The sequence below is a fragment of the Monocercomonoides exilis genome, assembly GCF_001643675.1.
Source record: "Monocercomonoides exilis strain PA203 chromosome Unknown scaffold44-821271, whole genome shotgun sequence".
NCBI classification, from domain to species: domain Eukaryota; phylum Preaxostyla; order Oxymonadida; family Polymastigidae; genus Monocercomonoides; species Monocercomonoides exilis.
The window spans coordinates 570,822-597,374 of NW_027150589.1; the positions used below are offsets into that span (position 1 = coordinate 570,822).

Sequence of the window (26,553 nt, forward strand, 5' to 3'; positions counted from 1 at the left end):
GTAATTAGACGCAAGATATAGGGTTTTGAGCTTTTCGCAGACTGAAAAAAAACAATTCGTTGTTTTGTTTAACAATATTATCCATGGAGAACGAGCATTTAAACCTTTTGCCTTATGATTTTATTGACATCAACTTTATCCATCACGGCTCGAATCCTTCAAAAAACATCCAGAAATAATTTGAAATTACATATTTTGCATTTAGAAAAGATTCTGAAATAACTTTCATATCTTTTTTTGTTCATGCTGAATGCATATCAGCCTTGCCATTCCGAAGGCAATGAAGCGAAGATTAGAAAGTGACATGGGTGTTTGATCTGTGCATTCCGTTGTTTCCATGTGCACTGCGGAAACTGTGGGGGGTATGTTGCAGCGCTCTCTGCGACACTTTCAGTTTCGCTGGTGAAACTGCATCTTTCACTTGTAGTGTTGGTGGGTTCGTTGTAAAGGAGAAAGAAAATCTTTATATCGAACGGCGTGAACGCGTTCCATTTGATCTGCATTCTGTTCAATCCTTCTTAGTTACAACCTTCCACAGCGCAACTGGTGTTCCGATCTGCGCAGTCGAGGAGTGTGACTGTGAAGACGGACGACGAAGTGATAAGATGAGGAGTTGTAGAGAATGAGGTGTGGAAGATTGAGGAGATAGTGGTGAAACTGGCAAGGAAGATTCTGGGCCTGAGCGATAAGAACAACGCAGAGGAGAAGGAGCTGATGGAGCAGCTTGTGGAGATGGAGAAGAAGATAGAGCTTAGCAAGGAGGAGTTGTGAGTGTGGTTAGCAAACAGATACTAATGGTTTGGCGATGCATGGTGCCATGCTTTTTTCACTGGCCTCTGCAGAGTGTGGGATGGTTCAATCTTTAGCATTGTTGATTCTGCAGTTGGGGCTGTGTGAAAAGTACCAGGAGAAGATTGTAGTAATTATTAAATATGGAAGTGCTGTTGTCCTTGTGGAATACATAAGCGGAAAAGGAGTTGTTGTGAAGTTGGGCGTTGGGTGAGTTTCTATGGAGAAGTTAACTGATGAGGAGGAGAAGATGAAAGGATGGGATCAAAATCTTGGATCAGCGAAAGATCGGAGAAGAGCGAAGCTGTGGTTAATGGTGGAAGCATTGATGATACTGGTGGTAGTTGTGAAGGAGGAGTGAATGCAACGTTGCGGCAGAAGATAAACAAGATGGAGAAGGAAATGAAGATGCTGATGGAGCTGTCGAAAGTGCAGGAGCAGACGATAATTGAACAGAAGGCGCAATTCAAGAATTTGATTGAGAAGCAACAGGCAGCACTTGCGCAAAAGAAGAATGTACAGAATAAAATGAAGGTGTTATATGAAGAAATTATGGGGAGGCAGGTTAAGCAGGTGAAGGAGCAGGAGGAGCTTGTGTTGCGGGGAAACTTTGACATGGAAAGTGTTTGAGTGGCAGAGAAGAAAGGGGCGAGAGAGTGTCACAGTACGAATAGGAGATGGATGAACAGAAGAGGAGGCGATGAAAACGAAGAAGAAGAAGAAGAAGGAGAAGGAGAAGAGAACGAAGAAGATGTTGATGATGAAGTCCAATTATTTTCTTCCTCTATTTCATTCAAAACAACAAGCAGAACTGTTTCTGCTCCATTTCTCAGCAAATAATCCGCAGAAAGAATGTTCTTACGAGAAGAAGAAGAAGAAGAAGAAGAAGAAGAAGAAGAAGATGATGATGATGATGATGATGATGATGATGATGGTTGTTTGAAAATTGGTTTTCTGTCAGATTGACAGGAATTTGATTTATCATTCAATTTTCACAAAAAGAGATCAGGAGAAGAGATGGTATCATTAGTCATGGAACTGAAAGGGAAGAAAAGACAAATGCTAGAGAAAACAGACCCAGATGATGTGAAATTATAAAAATGGCAGTTATCCGAAGTAATTCAATCTGCAACGAATCGCACATAATTGGCGTTTAACTGGAGAACATGAGTAGATGATAATGGAGCTGTAGCTAATGGAACTTTCATGGAGTGTTCACAGAAAACTGTAGACTTAGTGAGAAAAGAGTTGTGCAGCCTCCTGCTCCAACATTATAAGTTCCATTCTCCTCAAATATTCGTGAGTCATTAAAATTCTCTTCTTCTAAGCAATGCACAAGAGCAAGTTCCTGTTAAGACTTAAATATGAGAAACATTATCTGCTTCAATTTTTGTTTGGACAGTCTCGCTCACATTTCTTTGTCCATATTTCACATAAATATTGTCATCGAAGTCTTCACTTCTTATTTCTGTCATTTTTTTGCAAATATCTGGACTTCATTTGCACAACCTGGATTAAGTTGAGTAAAACAATGGCTGATAGAATAACACGGATTGCTTTCATTGATCTGACATGAAAAAGCACCTTTGGAATTTGGTTGAGCAGCAGTTGAAAAAACAAATCTGATTCGTCCGCCAACTTTATCAAGCTATTCACTTTTATCAACAACAGAGTTGTATTTTGAGCTAACTCTGTTTGGTGTTTGTCTGTTTGAATAACATCTAATGTGAATGTTGATTAGCGAAAAGTCTTTAAAAAGAATGTCATGTCTTCCTTTCACACATGAGCTTTTGTGGAAAAAACAGTAGAAAAATAAAATTCCATAATTCACTGCATTGATTTGTGAGCCAACAGCACCTCCTGCTGTCATCGAAAAGCAGTTGCAGAATAGGCAGTTATACAATTAGACTTTATCCATTGAAAGCCAATGCTCAATTGCACCACCTCCAGAACCTGAAGAGTTCAGCGCACTGCTGTTGAAAAATAAACTGATTAATAACACATATCTTCTGCCTCTCGGTTCTCTTTGCACGCAGATCAATTGCCCCTCCGTCGTTGCAGAAAGAGTAATTTTGAAAGGAACAATCATCGGTCATTGACGTGAATAAGCGTTTTCAAACTGAATTCCTCCACCACCGTTTCCATCTGAACTTGCTTTTTCTGTAGAACATTGCGTTAATGTGGTCTGGAGCAAAACACATTCAGAGATGTTCAATACATATATTCTTCCACATCTTGCGGAAGAAGCATTTCACATAGAAAAAGACGAATTTTCAACTCTCAGGATGGCTTTTTCATTGTCATACACATAAAGAGCACTTCCTTGTTGCTATGAACAACCAATCCATTTCCATAATGAGATGGACAAACTTTCTGTTGCATCCATTTTGTTTTCCCTTGTATTTGAATATGATTCAACTTAACATTGATGAGAAGAATTTTTCATTTGAATTGCTTTAACCAAGATAAACAGTGAAAAAGAATGAATAAGTTTTTTCAAATCTGAATAATTTTTCAACGTTCATACTTGTGAAACACATTGTCCCTCATATATCTTGTTCAGAAACTTTCGTGATAAAAGGCAACAAGTTTTATGTCACCAGAAAACAAATATTCTAATTGATCAAACAATAACATTAAAAATTAATATATCGAACAGGATTTTTTGGATGTTGAAGTTTATCATTGATAATCTTTCTCGTTTGTGAAATTTTGAATATTGATGATAAATAATTTTAACAGAGTGTTTCATAACATTCTCCAATCGGTAAATATTTAGATCCTTGGAAACTTTTTAAAAAATTTGACGCATATCATTCATCTGTCAAAAAAAAGCAAAGAAAACGTACAAACGATAATAACAATAACTTTGAAAAGAACAAAATTGTATTCCAAAGCTTGCTTCGAAAAATCATTCATTATTTCATAATAATTTTGCATAAAAAATTTTTTCTTTAATTAATAATTATAAGAAACAACAGAATATTTTTCGATAAAATGCTTTGAAAAACTTCATATATATGCATAATATATTTTTTCACAGAAAAATTTTGTCAACCCGAGTTATTGCAAAATTCCCCAAAAATTTCAAAATTTCCATAGACAATTTCAAAATTATTGGGTTATTTCAAAATAACCCAATAATTTTGAAATTTTTATTTATTTCACAATTCATCTATTATACATAAATTAAGAACAGATTTTTGAAAAACAATTGCATTGCAGTATGATTTTAGTTATAATCAATCATCCGTAGGACTTCAATGCAACTCAACAAAATAACCATCTATTCAATTATTGTTCATCACACGAAAATTTTCAGTGGAAAAGAACAACAAAAATGCAAAGTTTGGGGAGTTGAAATTTAGAGAAAATAACAAGAAGAGAAATGGAGGAGTTTAAAAAAAGAAGGAAAGAAAAGAAACTCACAATTCATCGATTGATGTTGAAAAAAAAGATGATTTCTCAGAATCATTTCCAACAAGTTCACATCTGAAAAGCCAACAACCAGGTTTGCAATTTATGAAGGTTTTTGTTGAAAAGTGATAGCTGGTGGAGTTATGCTTGGAGGAAGTTGGGTGCTGGGATATACGAAAGGAGCATGGCTGGCGCGCCACAGCCAGCAGGGGAGGAGCGAGGGATGTGGGGATGGACAAGGAGGCAAGATTGACAAGGGCAAAACAAAAACAGAAGGAGCAAACAGCGACAGATCAGTGCAGACAACGGCAGAGTGTGCTCCTCAGCCTGCGCAGGCACATCCAGCAGGCAGGATGCAAGAAGTGGGAGATGGGTTGGAGCAGAAGGGACAGAGCAGCGGAGGAGCTTCTCAACCGGATGAACCATCTTCATCTTCAGAGAATTCGGAGATATCATCAACAACAACAATGGGAATGGCAGACAATGCAGAGGGGAATGAAGGGAAAGGAAGGGGTGGAGAGGGTTTGTTGGGGGCAGAAGCAGAGAAGGTGTGTGTGGGAGAGGTGGTGGTGGAGGTGGGGAGAGAGTGTAGGAGCTTTGCGGATGTGGCGAAGGCGGTGCTGGGGCTGAGCCCGCAGATCCGGTTTCTGGAGAAGAGCGGGGGAGCAGAGGGGGAGAGCGAGGAGAGGATGGGGGAAGGGAGGCGGGAGAGCAGGGCGGGGCGTGGAAATGGGATGTGGGAGGATGTGGTGAAGGTGCGCTTCCCGGCCACAGGAATCGCTCTGCGGCTGCGATTGGGGCTGCACTGTGGCGGGGCAGGGAGGGGAGGAGCGGAGGGAGCGGAGGGGTTGGGGAAGGAAAGCAGCGGGGAGGGAGGGCCTGGGGTGGTTGTGTGTGTGCTGTCGTGTGCTGTGGTATCTGCACCGCTGGTGGGCCTTTGGAGGGTTCCGGTGGAATGGTATGGCGGGTGGCGGGGCACTGGATGGGCGAGCTGCCTGGGTGGGGTGGCTTCAGCACCAGAAGAAACAGAGGCAGAGGCAGAGGCAGATTTGGGGAAAGAAGGGAGCAAAAGTGTCTGTTGCAGGATTGGCAGTTGGGGGATTGGCAGTTGGGGGAGGAAGGGGAGCGTGCTTCCTGTGCTGCCGCCATTCTATGTGGCAGCGAACTCGGAGGTGGCGTGTGTGGTGACGCCGGAGGGTGGGAGGCGGAGAGCGGGAGGGAAGGATGGGAGGCGGAGTGCTTGGGCGAGTGGTCTGGAGGGGGAGATGGGGGTGGGGAGCTGGAGGGGGAGCTGGGGGAGGGGGAGGAGCGTGGTGCACGTGGTGTCGACGTGGAGCGGGTGCCGTGTTTGTGTTCCGTTTGTGATGGGCCGGCTGTGCTGGGTGTCTGTGCAGACAATGGAAGCGGAGGAAGAGGAGGAAAACGAGGAAGAGGAGGAAGAGGGAGGCGATGTGTGGTGATTGGGGTTGACTCGTCGCTGGAGGTGTGGGTGTGGTCGGTGGATGCGAGGTCTGCGATAGCGAAGGCAGTGGAGCGAGAAAGGAAAGGGTTGGCAGAGGAGGAGGAGGATGAGGAGGAGGCAGCACAAGGCTCGGCAGTGCTTGTGTTTCGGGCATCGCTGAGGCCGTGCTTCGGTCTGGAAGCAGAGGCGCAGGACTTGGCATCCGCGCCTTCTTCTGAGCCGCCATCGGATGTGCTGAGCCGGATTCAGGGGAAGTGGCAGGGGCTGTTTGGGGTGGGCGGGTGCTGTGCGGGAGAGAGGAGGGAAGGGCTGGGGAAGGGAGGGGAGAAGAGGAAGGGGAGGTATCGGCTTGTGGATGTGAAGGTGGTGAGAAAGAGGAAGAAGAAGGGAGGAGGAGGAGGAAGAGGAGGGGTTGTGCCAGTGGTGGTGGCTGAGTGCGAGGGTGTGTGTGGCGGGGAGGGTTGGCGGAGGGTGCTGCGGTGTGTGTATTCGGAGGAGTGCGGGGCGTGGCAGCCGTTTTCGGGCAGCAGGGGGTGCCTTTGGGAGGCAGTGGCGAGGGAGGGAGGAAGCCGCATGGCGCATGGGAGGGACGGAGGCAGGGAGAGGCGGGGAGGAGGCGGAGGGGCGAGGATGGCAGGGATGGTGAAGGTGCTGGACGGGGCAGACGCAGATGTGGCGCGGGCAGAGGAGCTGGAGCGGGAGATCCTGGGGCTGCTGCAGGCAGGGGCGTGCAGAGGAGGGAAGGAGGGGGAGGAGAATGCAGCGGTGCTGGGGCGTGTGCGGGAGCTGCAGACCCAGCTGGGGCAGATGGGCAGGGCATCTGCTGCTGCGCGTGCCTTCCACTTCGGATGGCCAGACTGAGGATGAATGAACGTGGCGTTGCACACACTCACACACATGCACAGAAGGAGGGAATGCCAGAGCGTGTGGCGATGCTTGCTCTCTGGCTCTTGCATGCACCCCTTCCGAAGCATGGCCTTTCTGAAGTGTCACCAGCCATTCGCTGGACGAAGAGAGGGAGAGAGAGGGAGAGGAGCAGATGCGTCATTGCGTGCTGATTCCTCTGGAACTTGTTCAAAGGCAGCCATCCGCCAAGTTGAAAAAAAAAAAAACAAAGTTATTGTACGTGTTTTTTCTTTTGCTTGTTTTTTCAGCTTCAAAAATACATATAAACAAAAAAAAACACTTCCTGACATGCTCAGCTGTGCATTTTCTTCCTCGCTGCAGATGCTTTTCTTTCTTTTCCTTTTTTCTGAAGGAGTTCGCATCAAAAAACACGAAAAAAGCTGCTTTTTCTGCACTGCTGCATGTGCACCTTTTGGAAAGGCTCCTCCTGTTCAGAAGGGCCAGGGATGAGTAAAAACATAAAATACGACCAAACACGCCAATGTCAACCAAAAACGCTGTCCAACATCCCTATGCAATTGATAAATCGAAATATAGGAATCAAAAAAAGACTCATTCTTCCAGCTCGGTTTGCGAGGCACAAGGCTTCAAATCCTTTCAGATGAATAAAACTCGCAAAAGCGCTGACAATAAGCATTCATTCGCCCTTTCATAAGCTGCATTGCACTCGCACTGCAATTTCCCTCCATTGCGCTGTTTCCCCTATCTTCAGCAAAATTGAAGTCATTTCTTGATTTCGTTTGAACAATTATCATTCCCTCTGTTTTCCTCAAAAACATGAAAAATAACAATCCTGCCTGGAGTGCAGCATTCATCTTTTATTCCTCCATCTCATCAGCTGAACTCTTGCTCCTCCATATTTGCCTCGATATTCGCGTTTTAAATGATGGACAGCCCATAAGGGCAATAATGACGATCCACATTCGCATAATAACCAAAAAAAGATCGCGAAAACAAAAACCGGGGAATTGACGCTGATACAGCGATGAGCATCATAGCATTGGGTATTGCGGCGCTAGCAGCTGAATTGTGCTTGCAGGAAGGAGGATGGGGTGCATGGGGAGAGGAGTGGAAGATGGGCAAAGAGAGGGAAAAGACTGAAATGGTTCCTGCAGGGGCAGGCAAGGGAGAGAGCGGAATTATTAATGGACGGAAAGTGAACAATATATATGTGGATGCGAGGGGAGCGAGAGAAAATGAAGAAGAAAATGAAAAAGCGAATGGATTGAAAGATTTGGACGAAGAAAAGCCCAATGAAGAGAAAGAAACTGACGAAAAAGAAAATGGAAGGAAACGCGAGATAAATAATAACTCTGCACATGCAACCAGAGGAAGGGGCAGAAATGGTGTTTTTGGGGCAGAGGGGAGCGAAATAGAAGGAAGTTGGAGATTGAAGAATTCTTCGGCAACATGGAGTGGATTGGGGCTGCAAACGAGCGGGAACAGAAATGTTATTTTGGCTGAAAAGGGGAGCGAGGTGGTGATTTGCGGGTGCTCGGTTGCTGTGCTCGATGAGATTTCACCATTTAATTTTGATGGGAGCTGTGGATTGTTCGCCAACATTTCCCTCAGATCGTCTTCAACCTCAACCTTAACCTCGACTGAACAGATATTCCCTCCACTTTTCTCTTCAAAAGCAGTGGAAGGAGAGATTTGTGAGAAATGCCACATTTCTGTTTGCTCTTCTCATTTCTCATCTTTTTGTGTGTCTTCAGCCCCATTCATCTCATCTCATTTTGTGTGCCTTTCCCAATTAGAATTCTTCAACATCTCCACAAATCCATCGAAAACAACATATCTGGCTGAAGGGCAGATCCAAACATCATTTCTGATGAGTGGATGCACATTTTTATCGGTATGGGATGTTTATGATGGGGGCATTGTCCCTTCACTTAACAGCCCCTCATCATCCTTGTCTGCCTCGAACACCTCGTTTGTTGGATGCTATCGCACTCAGAATGTTGCAGTCAATGGGAGTGAAGGGAATCCATCGAAACCAGGGAGACAGCAGATTACAGACAGTGGGGCGAATTCATTCACCTGGTGTGTGTGGAATGGGTCAAAAACCACTGGGTCAGGAACTTCTTATTCAGATGGAGCTTCAAATGGTGGAGCAATTTACATGTATAACAAGGCATCTGGGACACTTTCAGTGAAATTTTGTTCATTCAATGACTGCTATGCGTATTATGGTGGGGGAGCAATAACAGCATATGAAATACGTTCCATTACGGTCGATAACACTTCGTTCAACGCTTGCACAGCACAGAACTACGAAGGCGGAGGAATTGACATTTATTCGATTTCTTTGTGTGTCAGGATCAGTGGTTGCGAGTTACAGAAATGCAATGCAATTAATCGTGGAGGAGGACTTTATCTTTCAACTTTTCAGGTTTCTGGATCTTCATGCATTGGAACAGATAATGGCAAAGGAGAAAGTGCTTGCGTGTTTGAGTGTTCATTCACTTCGTGCTCAGTTACAAAAGCGAATGGCGGAGGGATGTTTTGCCAAAATGTTCCAGCTGCATTCAAAATGAGGAGCCTCCAGTTCATTTCGTGCTCAGCTGTATCATATGGCGGAGGGTTTTGGTTTAATCCATGGCAACAAGCAGCTCCAACCAAAAACATTTATTGTTATTTTTTTTTCTTCCACGATTGCAGTTGCAACGCCTCCACTCCATATGGCCACGATGTGTATTTTCGAGATGCTGACAATATCTTTTCGTCATACAACCCTTTCTACGAATCTTATACAACGAATAGCAATGACAAGAGAGTGTGCTATGCTTATTATTCTGGCGGTTGGTATTATCAGCACACAGAAAAGAAGGATTGGCTGAAGGACAAAACAATATATGTTGGAGTGAGTGGAGATGACACGAGCAATCTGTGTGGGATGAGCGAGGCAGCACCTTGCAAGACAGTGGGGCATGCAGTGGGGTCGAGCATGGCGCAGCTGAGCTCGGCAATCACTTTGCTGAGTGGAAGGCATGTGAGCGAAAATTCAACAATCAGTGTTGGGGAAAAGACGATTTCTGTTGTTGGAAGAGGGAAGACAGTGAGTGTGATTGGGACGAATTCTCTTTCGACCTCTTCAACAACGTTGTTTAGCGTATCTTCTGGCCAACTGGAGGTGGGGCATGTGGAGATCGATCACAACTCGATGAGAAGTCCATCGCCGAGTGTGTTTGTGGTGTCTGTGGGGAGCGGGACTCTTTCGCTGGAGGATGTGGTGATCGACTCTTCCACATCAGGAGGAAGTGTAATATCTTCATCTGTGTTTGAAGTGGCTCTGAAGCAATTAAAAATGGTTGATGTTGAGATCAAAAATATGAAAATGAGTCAATCGCTATTTGCAGAACCTTCATCAGCAGGATCTTCATCTGGAGAGAGTGTTTTGGCGAATGTGACAATTCGAAATGTGAATCGGACAGAAGGAGATGGAGTGGTGATGGCAAAGAGTGTGAAGGGAGGAGAGACATTTGTGGCATGGAATACAACAATAGAAGGGTGCGAGTGTTTGAATGGAGATGGAGGAGGGATAAAGGTTGTATTGGAGGATTCAACAAGCAAGGTTCTTATTGGAGGTTCAACATCACAAAGTGAAGGAACAACAACATTTAATCAATGCAAGAGCAGTGGATATGGAGGAGGGGTGATGCTGTATCTGGCAGATAACTCATTCGATTTTACAATAACATCGGTGAGTTTTATTGGTTGCAGTACAACGCTGGGAGGGAAAGATGTGTTTGTGAATGGGAGCAGGCTGGTGAGTGGGACAATAACAGCCACAAAGCTGAATATCTCACGAAATGTTTCTATTAATGATGAGCTGATGGGATATGATCGGAATGAGGAAGAGATGGGAATATTCCCATTGAATATGTTTTTGGAAGCATTTTCAGGAGCAGCACATGTGGGGAACGCTGTGAATGGGTATGGAGGATATGACTGGTGGTTTTGTGGGTTTGGGTATTTTCCATGCAAAACGATCACAAAGGTAGCAGAGAACAGATTCGGTTCGTCAAAGAAGAATATTGTGTTGGATTCAGGGTTTGAGTTGGGAGAAGTTGTTTCGATGGCAGGGTCATATGAATGGGAGGTGTATTGTGGGATTAACAAGACGAATGTGAATGTGAGAGTGCCTGGTGGAATGACATCTTCGTGTTTGATAAATGTTGAGAGTGCGAGTTCAATCAAGAACATTGGGTTCCAAATTCCATTTTCGCTATCGAGTGCAACATCGCTCATTTGTTTGACCAGCTCATCACTCACACTCACAGACTGCTCAGTTGCTCATTCATCAGAGAGCACATCGAGTGTGGCCTTTGGATACAGCATTGTGAATGCGCAGAGTGGGAGTCTGAAAATGGAACGATTTGTGATGGAGGAAGGGCTGGCATTCAATGATCATTCAGCGATTGAATTTTGTGAAGGAATGACGAGTGTGATTTGTTCAGGATGCAATATCAGTGGGGTCAAAAGGAATGGTGGAGACGGAGGATGGATGAAAGGAACAGTTGGAGGGAGTGGAACGTTGACAGTTGATGGATGCAATGTGAATGGGTGCAGTTGTGGTGGTGGAAATGGGGGAGGAATATATGTTGGATTGAAGGGAAATGGGAAAGTGGTTGTGAGTGGAACGAGTGTGATTGATGGGAATAAGGCAGAGAATAATGGAGGGAATGGAGGGAGAGGAGGAGGGATGTTTGTATTGATGGAGAGTGGAGAGTGTGGATTGACAATTGGGAAGAATGTTCAGTTTTCGAAAGATCATGGGAATGTGGCAACATATGGGAAGGATGTGTTTGTTGATTGTGGAAGTGGTGTGTTTTTGGAGTCAAAAGTGAACACCAGCTCATTTTCATTTTTTGACACAAGCACCATTCCATCAGATGTGTTTCAGCTGAGTGGGAGTGAAAATGGGGAAGAAAGTGGAGTGATTCCACTGTTTGTGTATTTGTGCTCAATGGGAACAAAAGTGCTTGTTGATGGGAGTGGAGGAAATGGGAAGGACCACAACCATTGTGGATTTGATGCATTCAGGTGTTTAACAGTTGATTATTGTGCGAACTCGAGATTGAGTGAAAGTTCAAAAGAAATAGAGGTTGTCTCATCTTCGTCAATAACGAAGGAAATAACAGTACCATCATTTGGTGTGATAATTTCAGGCAGAATAACATCAGAGGAAGGAGAGAGGATGGGAGTGAATGTGAGTGATGGAGGATCAGCCACACAAGACTGGCTTGTTGGATGTTCGAGTTTACTGACAATGAGTCGACTTTCATTTGTTGTGAAAGGTCAGTTGAATTCAAGGAGAAGTGCATTCATTCATTCAACAACAACACTCAGTGTGACGAACTGTTCAATCTCATTTGAGAGTGGGGCATTAACAGATGGAAAGATCAAATACAGCATCATTGAGATGGCAGGAGGGAATCTGATTGTTGATGGATTTGTGATGGAAAGTGGAGTGACACTGACAATGAATGGGAAATCGCCAATCACAATGACAAGTGGAGCTCGATTGGAGATATTGAACAGCAGAATGAGTGGAGTGGAGGTGAATGTGGCAGGTGGAAGTGGAGGAGGGGGATGTTTGAATGTTGGGATGGGGGTTAATGGGAATGTGAAAATTGAAGAATCTAATTTGTCCTCGACATGCTCAGGTGGAAGTGGAATGAAAGGGGGAGGGATGATGATATCATTTGGAAGCAGAGGAACATTGAAAGTAAAAGGAGTGAAATTATCGGGATGTGCTGTGCCATCAGAGGATATTGAGAATGGAGGGAGAGGAATGGGAGGAGGGATGTTTGCTGAACTTGCCAATCAAATGGGAACGTTTTCATTGGAGAGCATGACATTTGAGGGATGCAACGCATGGAAAGGGAAGAATTTGTTTGTGGAAGCACAGGATTTGACAACTGTTATCAACAGCACATCAATTGGATTCGATCCAGAAATTGGAATTAAAGTTGCAGACTTGAATGAACTTTGTGGAAGAGAAAGAGATGAGGCAGAACTGATTGTTCCACTTGTTGTATTTCTTCGGACATTTTCATCACCAGCATATGTGAGTGGGAGAGAACAAGGAAGTGAATTCAAATTGTGTGGATATGAAGATTACCCATGCAAAGGAATTGGGAATGTTGGAGAAGTTCAGTTTCCGAGTTCAGAGAGAACGATCAGACTGACAAGCACATTTTCATTTGATGAAGAAGTGAATTTGGATGAACAATCATATGAGATTGATTCGAGCAACAAAGATGTTGGAATAAAAATTGGAGGAACAGGAACAAAAACACAAGAAGCACTTGTGATGAACAGTGTTTTATCAACATTGACAGGGATATTGTTTGAATTTGGAGGATCAATTGGGGAACGATCATCATTTGTTCATTCTTCAGGAGGGACATTGAGATTTGGTAATTGTGGGATAAAGATGGGAAATGGAGTGGATTCTGCGAATTATGTGTTTGTGAGTGCAAGTGGAGGGACATTATCCATTTCAGGTTTCAGCATGACTTATGTGAGATTTGGAATGAATCCATTCATTGTTGTTGATGGGAGCGGAGAGGCTTCGATTGAGGATTCGTTGCTTGAGAGTGTGGAAACAACAAATATGAAGGGATTGATTGATTATTCATCACCATCGAGTTCATTGACGATCGGGAATGTGACAGCACAAGAGTGTGTGATGGGAGGGAAAGGACTGATATGGGATGATAATGGAAAGAAGCTGGGGATGAGGAATTGCACGATTATGAAAATGAGCAGTTTGGAGGGAAATGGGAGTGTTGTGAGTGGAGAAGTTGGGGATGGATGTGCTGTTGAGGTGAATGATGTTGTGATTGAAGAATGTGGAACATTGAAGGGATGTGGAGGAGGGATGAGTGTGATATTGAAGGGAACAGGAGAAATGCGTTTGGGGAAGAGTGGAGTGGTGACATCGTTTGAGAAATGTTCGGCTGGTGGTGAGGGATCAGTTGGGGGATATGGAGGAGGAGTGTTGTTGAGATGCGAGGAAGGAGGAAGGGACTTTGTGATGAGTGGATTGACATTTGGAAGAGGTGAGGGAGCAAACACAGCGGCACATGGAGGAAACAATGTGTTTGTTGAAGGAACTAATTTGTATCAATTGGTGAATAATGTTTCATTTGACTTCTTGTTTGAGATTGAAGGTGAAGGATTCAACATAAAAGATCTTATGGGAGCAGAAAATGGGAATGAGTTGAAATTGATTCCAATTGTGGTGTTCTTTCGAGAGAAGCCGAGTGTTGGGTATGTGAATGGGGGAAATGGAGGGATGGACTATCATAAGTGCGGATATCCTGACTTTCCATGCTCCACATTGCCATATGCAGGAACAAGTGTTTTTGGCACATCGCCAGCAACACTGAAACTTGTTGATGGAAGTTCTATTTCTGATGAAATGATACTCAACACTCAAGAAATGAACATTGATGGAGATGTTGAAAAGGCAAATATTGGAATTAGCGAAGGAGGAGAAAATGAATTTTTGATAAAGAGCGAACGAGCAATATCGTTTTCATCATTGGCATTTTCGATAACAACATTTGCCGAATCAAGAAAGGAGTGTGTTTTTTTGTGCAGTGCAAGCACATTGAGATTTGAAGGATGCTCATTTGGAGCAGAATCAGAAAAGATTGGAATTGGATTGATTTGCGGGAAAGGAGGGAAAGTGGAGCTGGCGAAATGTGAATTTGGAGATTTTGCAATGACCAAATTAGGGATGGTGACTTTTGATGGAGCAGGGGTTGGAGGATTGATTGATGAGGTGATTGTGAGGAATGTGACAAGAGAATATGAGGGGAGAAGCTTATTTGAGCTGAGAAACGGAGGAGATGTTGAGATTAAGAACACGACGATGAATGAATCGAGCTTTGATGATGGAAATGAGATTGAGATTGGAGAAGGGATTAATGCGAAAATCTGGAACTGCACATTCAAATCGATTCAGAGAGTGAATGGGAATGGAGGGGTGTTGAATGGGAGACTGGGGAGTGGGAAGTGTGTGGATATTAACAAATGCGTGTTTGAGGAATGCAGATGCAATTCAGCGAGCGCAATTGGGGGAGGAATTGTTATGATTGTGGGAGATGGAGGAAAACTGTTGTTTGATGATAACAAGATGAATGGATGCACAGTTTCAGATAGGAGTGGAAAAGGAGGAGGGATGCATCTGACATTTGAAACAACGAATATTGACTATTCTATGAAGAATGATGATTTTGCGAACAATGTTGCACAAAAAGGAGAAGATGTGTATTTGGTGTGTGGATCACCATGGACGATGCTTCTTCCAGCGTTGTGGGAAGGGACAGCCACAAGAGTCACAGCAGAAAATAGGATGTGGGTGCTTGAGTCATCTGAAGCAAGAAAAGAAGACTCGCTGATCAATTATCTGTTTCCAAGGTTGGGAACGGATTTGTTTGTAAGCAATGCTGGAAACGGATTATCAAGTTGTGGAGCGAAAGAAAATCCTTGCTCGTCTGTTGATATTGGGTTTGATCGGTTGAAGGATGAGATAGAGAGGATTATGCTTGTTGGTGCTGCTTCAGTGAGCAAGACGATCAACAGAGGTGGGAAAGGACTGACAATCAAAGGGAATGAAGTTACAAAAAAACTGGTTGTTGAAGAGGGAGGGAAATTTGAATTGACAGAAGGAGATGGGCAAACACATTTGACTTTGTCACTTCTTCAGATTTCGCTTCAATGCTCCTCCTCTGCAAGCGCAAGTGGTGATGAATCGATTGTGGAAGTGAGGATTGGGGAATGCTTCATTTTGGATTGTTTGTTTTCAGGAGGAGAAGGGAATTCAAATGTGAATGAGTGTGGGAAGTGGATCGTGATTGGGAATGGAGGGGTCATTCGAATGGAGAGAACAGAATTGAATGGGATAAAGTTCGAAGGATGTGGAGTTGCAAGATTTGGAGGAGGGAGTGTGATATTTGAGAACTGTTCATTTGATGGGATTGAGACTAGTGGAGGAGGAGTGATAGTGGGGCATAGTGGATCGGAAGTGACATTGAGGAACATGACAGGATTGGGGTGTGTTGTGGGAGCTGGATCGCTGATAACATCTAATGAAGGATCGAGTTTGAGGGTTGATGGAGGAAGCAGATTTGAGGATATTGAGACAGAAAGTGTGAGTGGAGGGTGTGTGAAGAGCGAGATGAAGCTGAATGATTTGCTTGAAATTGGATCAACATCCATATTGAGATGCTCGGCGAATGGAAATGGAGGAAGAGGAGGAGGAATATATCTGGATTTGAGTGACAATTGTGTGAATAACTTTTCGTTGACAACATTGACATTCAGAGAGAATGTTGCAGCTGAGGGAAGGGATTTATTCATTTCTTGCAAGAAACTGAATGAAACAGTGACGAAGGAGAGGTTTGGATTTGAATACAAATATGAAAATGGAGAAGGAGAAGGTCAGGCAGTTGATATGAAAGGGATTGACAGAGACTATTTTGCAGAGAGTGTTGATCTTGGGCTGTTTCTTGTTGAAATGAAGAGAATGGATGTGTGTGTGTCGAGAGAGGGTTATGACACATTGGGATGTGGGAGCGATGGATATCCATGTGAATCGATGTGGAGTGGAATAAGCCACATTGACATGAATGGAACGGAAGGAGAAAGGAAAGTGAAAGTGAGGGATGAAGGGACAATTGAAGATGTTTATTCATTCACAGATGCACTTGCGATTGATGGTTGTGTGAATGAGGGAGATGAAACAAAATACAAGCCTGTTCATTTTGAGGAGACAATCAAAGGGAATTCTGCAACAACTTCATCTGTTATTTCATCAACTGTCTCACTCAGCTTGTTATCTTTGAAATTGCAGTTTCCAAGTCAATTTGAGCCAAATATGAATTCGTTGATCTCATCGGGTGGTGTTCTTCAACTTGAAAGCTGTTTATTTGAGATTCGATCATCAACAGATATTGTTCAATACTCATTGATATCCACAACCAGTGGAAGTTGCACATTGAAAGGATGCAGTTTAGCAGATTGTTCGTTTGTCAAATCTCCATTGGTAATGGCTTCTTCTGTTTTATTTGAAAACAGCAACTTTTCAAACATTGTGAATACTGGTAGAGGTGAAGGAGGCATTGCAAAAGTGACATTGAAAGGGAATGAAAAACTGGAAATAAAATCAACAAATGTGTCATCTTGTTCGCTTTCATCAAGAAATGGAAAAGGAGGATTCTTGTATTTGGATTGTCAAAACTGTTTAAATGAAAAGCCATTTCTTTTTGATGCTTTCATAACTTTAAAGAATAACAATGCAGCCATTGGAAAGAATATGTTCATTTTGGGAAAGGATTTTAATTCTTCTGTGACAAATGAGTCATTCAAGTTCGATTACTCATCAATGATCAATGATAAAACTCTGTTTGTGGGGAGTGACAACTTTCATTCAAACAAGGATTTATTCATGTTCCTCGTTCCATACAGCTCATTTGAGATATTTATCTCATCAGGAGGATTTGATGTTGCACGTTGTGGAAGTGAGGAAGAGCCATGCTTCACAATGTGGAAAGGGATGGAAAACATGAAAGATGAAGAAGGAAATAAAACAATTCAGATTGAAGGATCAACCGTTATTCTAGATTCTTTCAATGTTTCCAATTATTTGATCAAAAAGGGTGTGAAGATGGGAGAGGAAGATACAAAAGCAAATTTGAAATTTGAAAAGACAATTGGAAATAAATTGGAATATTTCATGGTGAATAACGTTCATCTTGAATTGACAAATATCCAACTCCAATTAACATCGGGATTCGACAACTCAGCCAAAACAATTATTTCAAACAAAGGAGGAGATTTGGTGATTACTGGATGTTCATTCCATTCAGAGGCTGGAGTGAACAATGGATTTGATTGTGCATTTGTGGATGTGATTGGAGGCAGTGTGGAAGTGAATGATTTGTCATTGGAATCATGCAATGTTGGAAACAGTATTTTTGTCATTCACGATGCTGGAATAACTTGCCATTTTGTGAATGTTCGAGTGGAATCGTTGAATGAAAGTGGAGGGTGCATTTTATCAATCAAGAAATCTGAACCAGGATTGAAGATAAATGAAGGAGTAAATGAAGAATGTGTAAATCTTGAGATTGATAATTCATCATTTTCAGGAGTAAAGAGAAGTGACAATGGACCAAGCATTTTGGATTCAAAGAGTGAGAATAAGATTTGTTTTGTTGTAAAGGAGAGCAACATCACAGAAGATAAGGCAGAATATAGTGAAAAAGGAGGGGCGATATTCTTCACATTGGGATCGTTTGGATCAATGAATATGATTGACTCAAAAATCACTAATTGCAATTGCAGTATTAGTGAAGGGAAAGGAGGAGGAGTGTATTTGGCCACAAAGGAAAGAGGAGATTTGAATTTTTCATTTGTGGGGATGAAATTCAGTGACAACGGTGCAAGTGTTGGAAAAGATGTTTTCATTCATTGCTTTAACATATCTTCGCAGATCAATGAAACCCAATTTCAATTTGATCTTCGAGAAGGTCATTATTCACGAATTAATGCAATATATGGAATGGATAGTTGCGATTATCCAAGCGATACTGATCTGATTGAATTTGTGACGATTCATCAGAGTGATACGATCATTGTGAACAGCTTGAATGGATCAAACGAAAAACAATGTGGAACGAACATTCTTCCTTGTTATTCAATTAATCATGGGCTGGTGCATCTGACTTCGGAATATGTGAGTCTGTTGCACATTGACACCAAGAGCGCAATTGAGGAAGAGATTAATTTGAAGGAAATGAGTCTGAGTTCAAAGAGCAGAGAGATGTGTGAAGTTGAAGTGAAATCAAGCATTGAAAAAACAAGAGAGGCATTGATGGCAATAACAGGAACAGTCTCATTGTTGAGAGTGAATTTTGTGTTTGATTCAAATTTCATCTCTTCACATGAATCACTGATATCACCAGAGGGAGGAATTCTTGAGATAATAAATTGCTCATTTGACTCAAAACAATCCAATGAAGAAGGAAATGCTGAATTTGCAATCATTCCATTTCACATAATAAACATGGAAAAAGGAGAATTACAACTTGATGGATGCTCAATATCAAATCTCATTATTCATGAATCAGCATTGTTTCTTTCTTCTCAACTTCCATCAGTGATTTATTTGTTTGAGATCAGCAATTCAACAATGAAAACATCTCTGATAGATATAAAGGAATGTGGACAATTAACAATTAAAGATTTCAAAACAGAAAATATCACAGTTGAAGGAAATGAAGAATCATTGATATCTTGCTTTTCAATGAAAAAAACGATGCAGTTGGCAAATTGCACAATAGGTGGAGTCAGTTCAAACAATACAAAAGGGAAATTGATGAAATTGGAGAATTGTTTGGATGTGAAAATGGACAGTTGCATTTTTGATGGGAATTCAAAGGAAAGAAATGAAAAGAATCTGAATGCAGAAGAAGAGATGTGCAGATGGGAAGGTTCTGTTGTGGATGTTGTGAAGAGTTCTGTGATGATGAAAGATACAACAATATCGAATTCACCAGAAGGTGGAATAGCAATGAGTGGAGGAAATGTGATAATTAAGAAAGGAGAGTTTTTGAATAACAATCCATCAATTGAAGGATATCCATCATTGAGAAGAAACATCATCTGCTCAGACTCAGGGGCATTGAATGTGATGAGTTTGAAAGGAGGAGATGGAGTAAAAGATAGCTCCTCACTTTGGATGTTGAATGAAGGGTGCAATTTTGAAGGGATTGCTTCAGAGAGGGATACATCATTCTTTATTCCAGTTCTGGAAAGCGTTGAAGCAAAAGAAGAGACAAACAGAATGAAGCTGACATTCAAAGGAATGCTTCTTGTTCCATGTAATTTGTCATTCTCAGTTGTAAAGAGAAAAGGAGATGAGAAAGAGATTGAAAAACATGATTTTGATTCAAATGGATTCTTATCGGAAAGAGAAGTTGAAGGAAGTGTGGGAAAAGATTTTATAAGCGGTTGTGGAGATGAAATAGAAGTGAGTGTGCACATTTTGTTTGGGAATGCAGAATCTCCATTATCAACAGATTCATTCATTCTGAAGAACAAAAGTGAAACTGAACCAAAAGGAGATGAAATAATATCAAAAGGAGAGGATAAAATTGAATGGAGTTTATTTGCATTTATTGGCTGTGTTGTTGTTGTAATAATTCTATTGTTTGTAATTGTTGTGGTTGTTGTATTTCTGAGAAAGAAACTGAGGAAAGCCGAAAAGAGAGTTGAGAAAGAGAGATTGGAAAATGAGCAGATTTTGGAGAAGATGGAGAGGAGAAGAAGGGAAAACAATGGAGAGAGCTTTGAGATGAGTGAAATGCCATCGACGTTGCTGGAAGGGATGACGAGCCAAATTCCACTTTTCATTGACAGCGATGAAGATCTTCCAGAGCCTCCACCAATGACTGATGGAGAGCTGAATGAGAATGATCTTCCAGATTTGGAATCTCCATTGCTATTTACTGATGATGTGTCTATTTCTGAAGTTCATCAGAACAATTCATTCAATGTGATATCAGCAAAGAAGCCATTCAGAGAGAAGGAAAAAAAGAACCTGGAAACATTGCATTCAGTGATTCATTCCGTTCAAGGTGATTTCGCACTGGGAACGAGAGCAATGGATGTTTTTGATGGGAAGGAAGTGGTTTTGGCAGTGGCAGAGCTGTTTGAGCATTTGATTTCTGTTGGAGATGAAAGGGTGGTAATGATGGGGAGGCAACTGTGTCCGTATATGATCTTTGTTGAGGAAGGAAACAATGAAATATTTGTTTTGACAGAGGAATTGGAGGAAGAGAAGCAGAAGGAAGAAATGAAGCGATGGAAGGCTCCTGAAGAGAGAGATGAGGAAATAGAAAAGGCAGTTGTTTTTACACTTGGACTGATTCTCCATGAAGTGACAACAGGGGAAGTGCCTTTGAGCGAATGTGGTGCGGAGGAAGCGCAGGAGATGATAAGGGATGGGGTGCGACCGCTGACAGAAGGAATCGAAGGAGAAGATCTGGTTGAGCTGATGGAGAAGATGTGGGCAGATGAGCCAAAGGAAAGGCCCACATTGATAGAGGTGAAAGAATCGTTGAGAGAATTGATAGAAAACGATGTGTAGCCACAATTAACAAGAGAAATAAGATGCATTCTGATCAAAATAGTACGTTTTCATATCACTTCAATTTCATAACATTTCACATTCATTATTTCGCATTCATTATCTCTTTTCATCCATTTTCATTTCATTCATTTCAATTTTTGTCTCATTTTTTTTTTATCGTTTTTATTTCTTTTTCATTCGTTAGAGAACTAATTAAAATACAACTCCTCTTTCTATTTGGGATAGAGCTTCGTTTTATGGGCTCAGCCGATCAATGTGACGTGAAATTTGTGGTGTTTGCTGATGTGATGAAAAAGTTAAAAAGAATTAAAATGTTAGCATCGAAAAAAAGACTGTGCAAGTTTGCACTGAGGAGTTATATCTTTCATTTTAAACGATAAAACACGAAGGCTATCAACCTGCAAGAAAAAGTTTTATTAACTGTAAGTTCCATGGGTGGGAAAAGCTTCGCTTTGTGGAGGGAAAAGAGGAGTTGTATATTAATTAGTTCTCTAACGAATTAAAAAGCATTAGCTTCTTAATTCTCGAGAACTAATGAAAATACAACTCCTCTTTCTATTTGGGATATGGGTGATTATTTTCGAAATCATAACTTTTTTGGGGTATCAATTTTTCAAACGTTGTTAATCATTGGGAAGAGACATTGTGCTTATATTGTTAAATTATCACAACTGCTTTCAAAACAAATGATAAAGCTGAAATAAAGATGATAATGTTTCTAATTGGTCTTTTCCCTATGCAGTGATCATTAATTCATATTCAAAGGAAATTCTTGAACCGTAAATTTTTAATGAAAAAATATGACTTCAAAAATAATCACCCATATCATTAATTGGGCATGTTTTGTGTCTCCTCTTCCATTAATATTGCGTAGGCTCTTGTTACCACTCTCTCTGTTCGTGTGCATATATTTCTTGATTTCTTGACAGTTGCATGGGAACATGATCGCTTCGAATCCTCTTCCTGATCCACACCAATATTTTCCTTATTATGCAGTTTATCTTCAACTTCTTTGACTTCTTCATTTTCCTTATTGCTATCCTTCTCCTCTCCAACTGTCTGCGATGATTGCGACTCTTCGATGTCCATGTCAATGCTGTGTTCTGTGAGAGAGGGAAGCTGTTGTGTTGGAATGGAACAATTTGTCTGTAAAGATAGTTGTGGAGAATTGAAAGTTTGTGGTTGCGCCAGCGATAATCCAATTGAATTTGAAGGTTGAAGGCTATGAAAATACTGAGAGGAGGGCTGATGATTAAACGTCTGAGGTTGTTGTTGATACAGTTGTGAAGGATGTGGTCGAGGTGAAAGGACAATATCATGTTGAACAGGAAACACGTTTATTGCAGATTGGATTGGAGTCTGGATGTTTGCGAAAGCAGATCCTTGAATTATTTGAGCACTCCAAGGTTGTATTTGAGATCCTGTTTGTGGGAATGGTTCGTGTTCTGTCAGAACCTGGGCCATCGCTTGAGCAGTGTTTGTTTTGAAGAAAGAATTAGTTGATGTGTGAGCTGTGGGAGACAATCGAGCAAAGTGTGCTTCCATAACCTCCGGAACTCCAGCGGCAAGGAGAGCAGACAAAGTTGCATGCTTTATTGTGTAAGGCCAAAACGAGGGGTTGATTCCTGCCTGCTTCAATGCCTCCTTTGCAAGTTTACGAATTCCATCCTTTGACATTCTTGATCCATTTCTCGTGTTTTTAATGAACGTGTCTCTACCTGGATACAAAACTTTAATTTGGTTCCAAAGTTCCAATATTGTTCGCACTGGACAAACATCTGACTGGATCTCCTTCAGTTTAGGGACTGTGATGAACGATCTTGCGAGTCTTTTTTACAATTGGACTGAAAGATGAATTGCATTCTCAGAGATTATCGAATCGTTCATTGAAATGCTCGCCAGTTCTGAAAACCTGCATGCAGTGAATAATATACACAGAGTTATTGATTTCAATGTCAGAGAGAATACGCTCAAAGTCTCGTTGGGCCACAGAGTTCTGAGATAATTGTAAAGGACCTGTGGATCTCATATTTCCTCGTACGGAGCTCTTTTCTTTTCCTTTCTCATGATAGAGCGAAAGAATGTCTTTATTATCGGAACTGTTCCAAAATCGAAAGAGAAAGCACTTCTTGTGAATAGCGACACTGCGGACCTTGTTTGCTTTAAGCACTGAGGAGGAAAACCCTCATTATCTAAGCATATGAAAGTGTCCAAGCACTTCCTCACCCAAATCACAGGATCTGACGGTAGCTCCCCCATATTCCCCTTGATCCAAGATTTTGCAAAATGTGCGAATCCAAATGTGTATGTTGTCCATGTTAGAGATATGGTATACCCGCTATGGATCCATCTCGATGAGGTCAATCAATATTATCGATTCATGAATATCTGGTAGTTATTATCATCTTGTATAATAAGCTGGAATAGGCAATGATAATGAGATAGAGATAGAGGGTTATTGATGAGACTCTTAGGGGTTTCTCATGATTAGATAATCAGTGATGTTCTATAAAGATGGAGTAATTGAAAGGTGTAATCGAGATATATCCATAGCGGGTATACCATATCTCCAAGGAGAAGAATTAGCTAAAAGATTAACTGGAAGTGTTCAAGTTGGTAAATTAGTGGTGAAATTGTGTGAAAATTGATGTTTTCGTTGATGAAATACATGAGTTGAACATGTGTCGAACGTTGATGAAATAGCAAATAAAAATAATTGATTTTGTTTTTTTGTTTTATCGTAAATGGGTCGGAAGAAGATATTCTCGACTGTGGAAGAAGCGAAAGAGGCTCAACAGAAACAAATTAAACAGTTTCAGGAAAAACGTAAAGAAGAAATTAAGTATTACAACGAACATGTATCTGAAAAACAGAAGAAAATGATTAAGATATTGAGGAGAAAGGTTATCGAAAGTGATGAGCTGTTAGATGAGTTGATGGAAAAAGTTAGTGGTTATTGCCTGCACAGGGTGGATAGGTTAAGCTGGACAGAAAATGCAAATGATGCTGTGTTGTGGAAATATTGAGTAAAATCTCCATGCTGGAAGTGTGGACAGGTGGACAGGACTGGGCAGGATAATTTAAATTCTTCAAAGAATGTGTGCAAACGGGCAAACTGAGCAAATTGGGCAAAATAAAATTTATGTTTTAATTAACTGTTTCCCTTCAAAGTTCGACATCAACCTCAACATCATCTTCCTCGTAAATGTTCGTTTCAAAAATAAATCTGTTTCATTTTAAAAAAAAATTTGTTTTTTTTAATTTTAATAAAATGACAAACCGCCAAGCAGACACTGACAACGTAATCCAACAACTAATTGATTCAATTTCAACAGAACAGCAAACGCTGGGAGAACGAATGAAAGATCACATCGTTGACTTGTTCGACTACAAGAAATACTCTGACAAGAAGCAGGTTCAACGACACACTGGAACAGCTGTTGATATCAGCAAATGTGAGGATCTCTGTGTCGTTGATGTTGACATTAACAAATCCCTTCAAGCTGAACAAACGAAAACCATCAGGAATTCCATTCTCGACAAACTCCCCCGAAACGTCGGACTTGTGCAAACAGCTCATGGTGGTCTTCATATTTATTGTGAGCTGTGTGGTTATCCCCTCAAATGTTCGTCACAAACCAAAGTGTTCACGAGTCCAGAATACGATATCGACATTTTTGCAGGTATTGGGGATGGAAAACAGAGACTTGTTGTTCAAGCTGACTCTTCATACAGAGAGATGAAAGATGGCAAGAGAATCATCACCAAATTCACTCCACTTAACAATCACAGAGAGCTCACAGATCTTTCATCACTCGAAAGTGTTCTTGACGTATTCGGTATTGATCTCAAAACAGAGAATACATCAGCGACAATGGCGGCTGAACCACATAATTTTCTCACACAAGATGGTGTTGTTGATATGTCTCCAACTGTCGCTCTTGCTTTTGTCAATAAAATCAAAGATGTTGAAATACATAAAGACACAGGTTCTCTGTCACTTGATTCTGAGTTAACTCTTTTACCGTTATTTGCAGCTCTCAACTCACTCGTTAACATTAACGGTTTCGAAAACGAATCAATTGATTTTCTTTACAATCAAATCAGAGAGACAGCTGCTCTTACAGCAAATGCAATTACTCACTTTGAAGAGAAAAGAAACAGATACAGAGACAACAAGTCACATCCATTTGTTCTTCAAAAGATTGTCAAGAGATGGAATCCAACATATTAAAACGATGTTATCATTCCACTCCTCAGAAAAGAGAATGAGCAAAAGGAAGAACACCCACGAGAGATTACTGTTCATGAAATTGATCTCAACTCATCGTTCTCGTTCTCTGAAATCAGGGATAAAGCTTGTCGAAAACAATACTCCACACTGTCGGAAGTCGCCGAAGATCTCACAAAAGTTCTGAGGTTTGTTGAAGCAAGGATGGAATTCATTGTGAAAGAGTTTGACATTCACACCTCTTGTTATTCAATTACATTCAAGATAAAATCATCAATGAACGAACTGTTCAAAACAATAAAACTGTGGCATGATGACAAAAAGACTCTCACAGTTGAGACAGCTTTCGAACAATACTCTCATGTTCTATCGATTGATGGGGTGAAGTTCTTCTCAGATAACCCTCGAATATTCTCTTTGTTCCATGGGTTCAAATACCAAATGGCAAACGAACAAAATGACGAAATCATCAAGCCATTCCTTGATTTCACACGAGAAGTTATTGCCAACAACAACGAAGAACTCTATCAATACATCCTCTGTTGGATTTCATCAATTGTTCAAAATCCTGGTAGAAAAGCAGAAACATCACTTGTTCTCAAAGGCTTGCAAGGTATTGGAAAGAATGTCTGGACAAATGTTTTTGCTGAACTGTTGGCAGGATATTCATGTCCGAATGTCACAGAGATTGCAAAACTGACAGGACAGTTCAACTCCATCGTCGAAGGGAAAATGCTGATTGTACTGAACGAATTGAAAAATGTTGGAGATGATCGAACAGCTAACTTTGATGCATTGAAGAGTATAATCACAGATTCAACAATCAGAATCAATGAGAAGAATCAGCCAAGAAGAACAGCTGAGAATGCAGCTAACTTCATATTTGTGACAAATCACACATACCCAGTAAAAATTGAGATTGGTGACAGAAGATATGTTGTTTGTGATTGCAACTCAAAATATAAGAACAGTCTCACATTCTTCAAAAATTTCACAAGCTCTTTCGACAATGAATTCTATGAACAACTTCTCTGTTATTTCCTCAGCAAAGATCTCACCAATTTCTCCACAAGGGCTATTCCAACAACGGAGGCAAAAGAAGATATCATTGCAGCATCACTCTCTGTCATCGATGTGTTCTGTCAGGAGCATTACAATAAACTCAAAGAAGGGTGGAGATGTTCTGATGCACTTTGTTGCAGACTAGTTGAATACAAGAACGATCGCTCATTCCAACTAGCAATTAAAGACAGATGTGAGCACAAGAAAATGGGTGGAAGAGGAAATTAAGTGTGGTGTTATAAACTTAAACCAGAGTATGAACAACTCCTCAAACAACGAGAAGATGAAGATGACATTGACTGTTCTGTGGAAATTAACTAAACATATTCGTTTTTTTGGAAATCATTAATACAAAAATTATACAACTTGTGTGCCACATGTTATATACCACCAACGATACCATGTGGCAATGTGGCAGAATGACAACACAATCGAAAAACAAAATACACCTCAAAATCATGGTAAATTAGGGGTAAATTGCTCATGTTGGCAGAAATGGCATGCTGGCAGCTC

The 26,553-nt window shown here is 41.3% G+C and overlaps 7 protein-coding genes across 7 annotated transcripts; 5 read left to right on the forward strand and 2 right to left on the reverse strand.

Moving 5' to 3' along the window:
• Window positions 1-1,047: 1,047 nt before the first annotated feature.
• MONOS_4711 (uncharacterized protein) lies at window positions 1,048-1,419 on the forward strand (the record flags this gene model as incomplete). The annotated part of the gene is made up of 1 exon (XM_067874807.1): window positions 1,048-1,419. One exon carries the CDS (start codon window positions 1,048-1,050, stop codon window positions 1,417-1,419), a length of 372 nt encoding a protein of 123 aa, XP_067721964.1.
• Window positions 1,420-1,448: 29 nt separating this feature from the next.
• MONOS_4712 (uncharacterized protein) lies at window positions 1,449-2,097 on the reverse strand (the record flags this gene model as incomplete). Its single annotated transcript, XM_067874808.1, has 2 exons — window positions 1,449-1,743; window positions 2,060-2,097. The coding sequence occupies 2 exons, from the start codon at window positions 2,095-2,097 to the stop codon at window positions 1,449-1,451; spliced, it is 333 nt and encodes a 110-aa protein (XP_067721965.1).
• A 2,252-nt stretch (window positions 2,098-4,349) lies between these two features.
• Window positions 4,350-6,529, forward strand: MONOS_4713 (uncharacterized protein; the record flags this gene model as incomplete). Its single annotated transcript, XM_067874809.1, has 2 exons — window positions 4,350-5,457; window positions 5,601-6,529. 2 exons carry the CDS (start codon window positions 4,350-4,352, stop codon window positions 6,527-6,529), a joined length of 2,037 nt encoding a protein of 678 aa, XP_067721966.1.
• A 977-nt stretch (window positions 6,530-7,506) lies between these two features.
• On the forward strand, window positions 7,507-20,744 carry MONOS_4714fu4715 (uncharacterized protein; the record flags this gene model as incomplete). The annotated part of the gene is made up of 1 exon (XM_067874810.1): window positions 7,507-20,744. Exon 1 carries the CDS (start codon window positions 7,560-7,562, stop codon window positions 20,742-20,744), a length of 13,185 nt encoding a protein of 4,394 aa, XP_067721967.1. The 5' UTR covers window positions 7,507-7,559.
• An 831-nt stretch (window positions 20,745-21,575) lies between these two features.
• MONOS_4716 (uncharacterized protein) lies at window positions 21,576-22,424 on the reverse strand (the record flags this gene model as incomplete). The annotated part of the gene is made up of 1 exon (XM_067874811.1): window positions 21,576-22,424. The coding sequence occupies one exon, from the start codon at window positions 22,422-22,424 to the stop codon at window positions 21,576-21,578; it is 849 nt and encodes a 282-aa protein (XP_067721968.1).
• A 1,594-nt stretch (window positions 22,425-24,018) lies between these two features.
• Window positions 24,019-24,981, forward strand: MONOS_4717 (uncharacterized protein; the record flags this gene model as incomplete). Its single annotated transcript, XM_067874812.1, has 1 exon — window positions 24,019-24,981. The coding sequence occupies one exon, from the start codon at window positions 24,019-24,021 to the stop codon at window positions 24,979-24,981; it is 963 nt and encodes a 320-aa protein (XP_067721969.1).
• A 438-nt stretch (window positions 24,982-25,419) lies between these two features.
• MONOS_4718 (putative Poxvirus D5 protein) lies at window positions 25,420-26,268 on the forward strand (the record flags this gene model as incomplete). The annotated part of the gene is made up of 1 exon (XM_067874813.1): window positions 25,420-26,268. The coding sequence occupies one exon, from the start codon at window positions 25,420-25,422 to the stop codon at window positions 26,266-26,268; it is 849 nt and encodes a 282-aa protein (XP_067721970.1).
• Window positions 26,269-26,553: the final 285 nt, after the last annotated feature.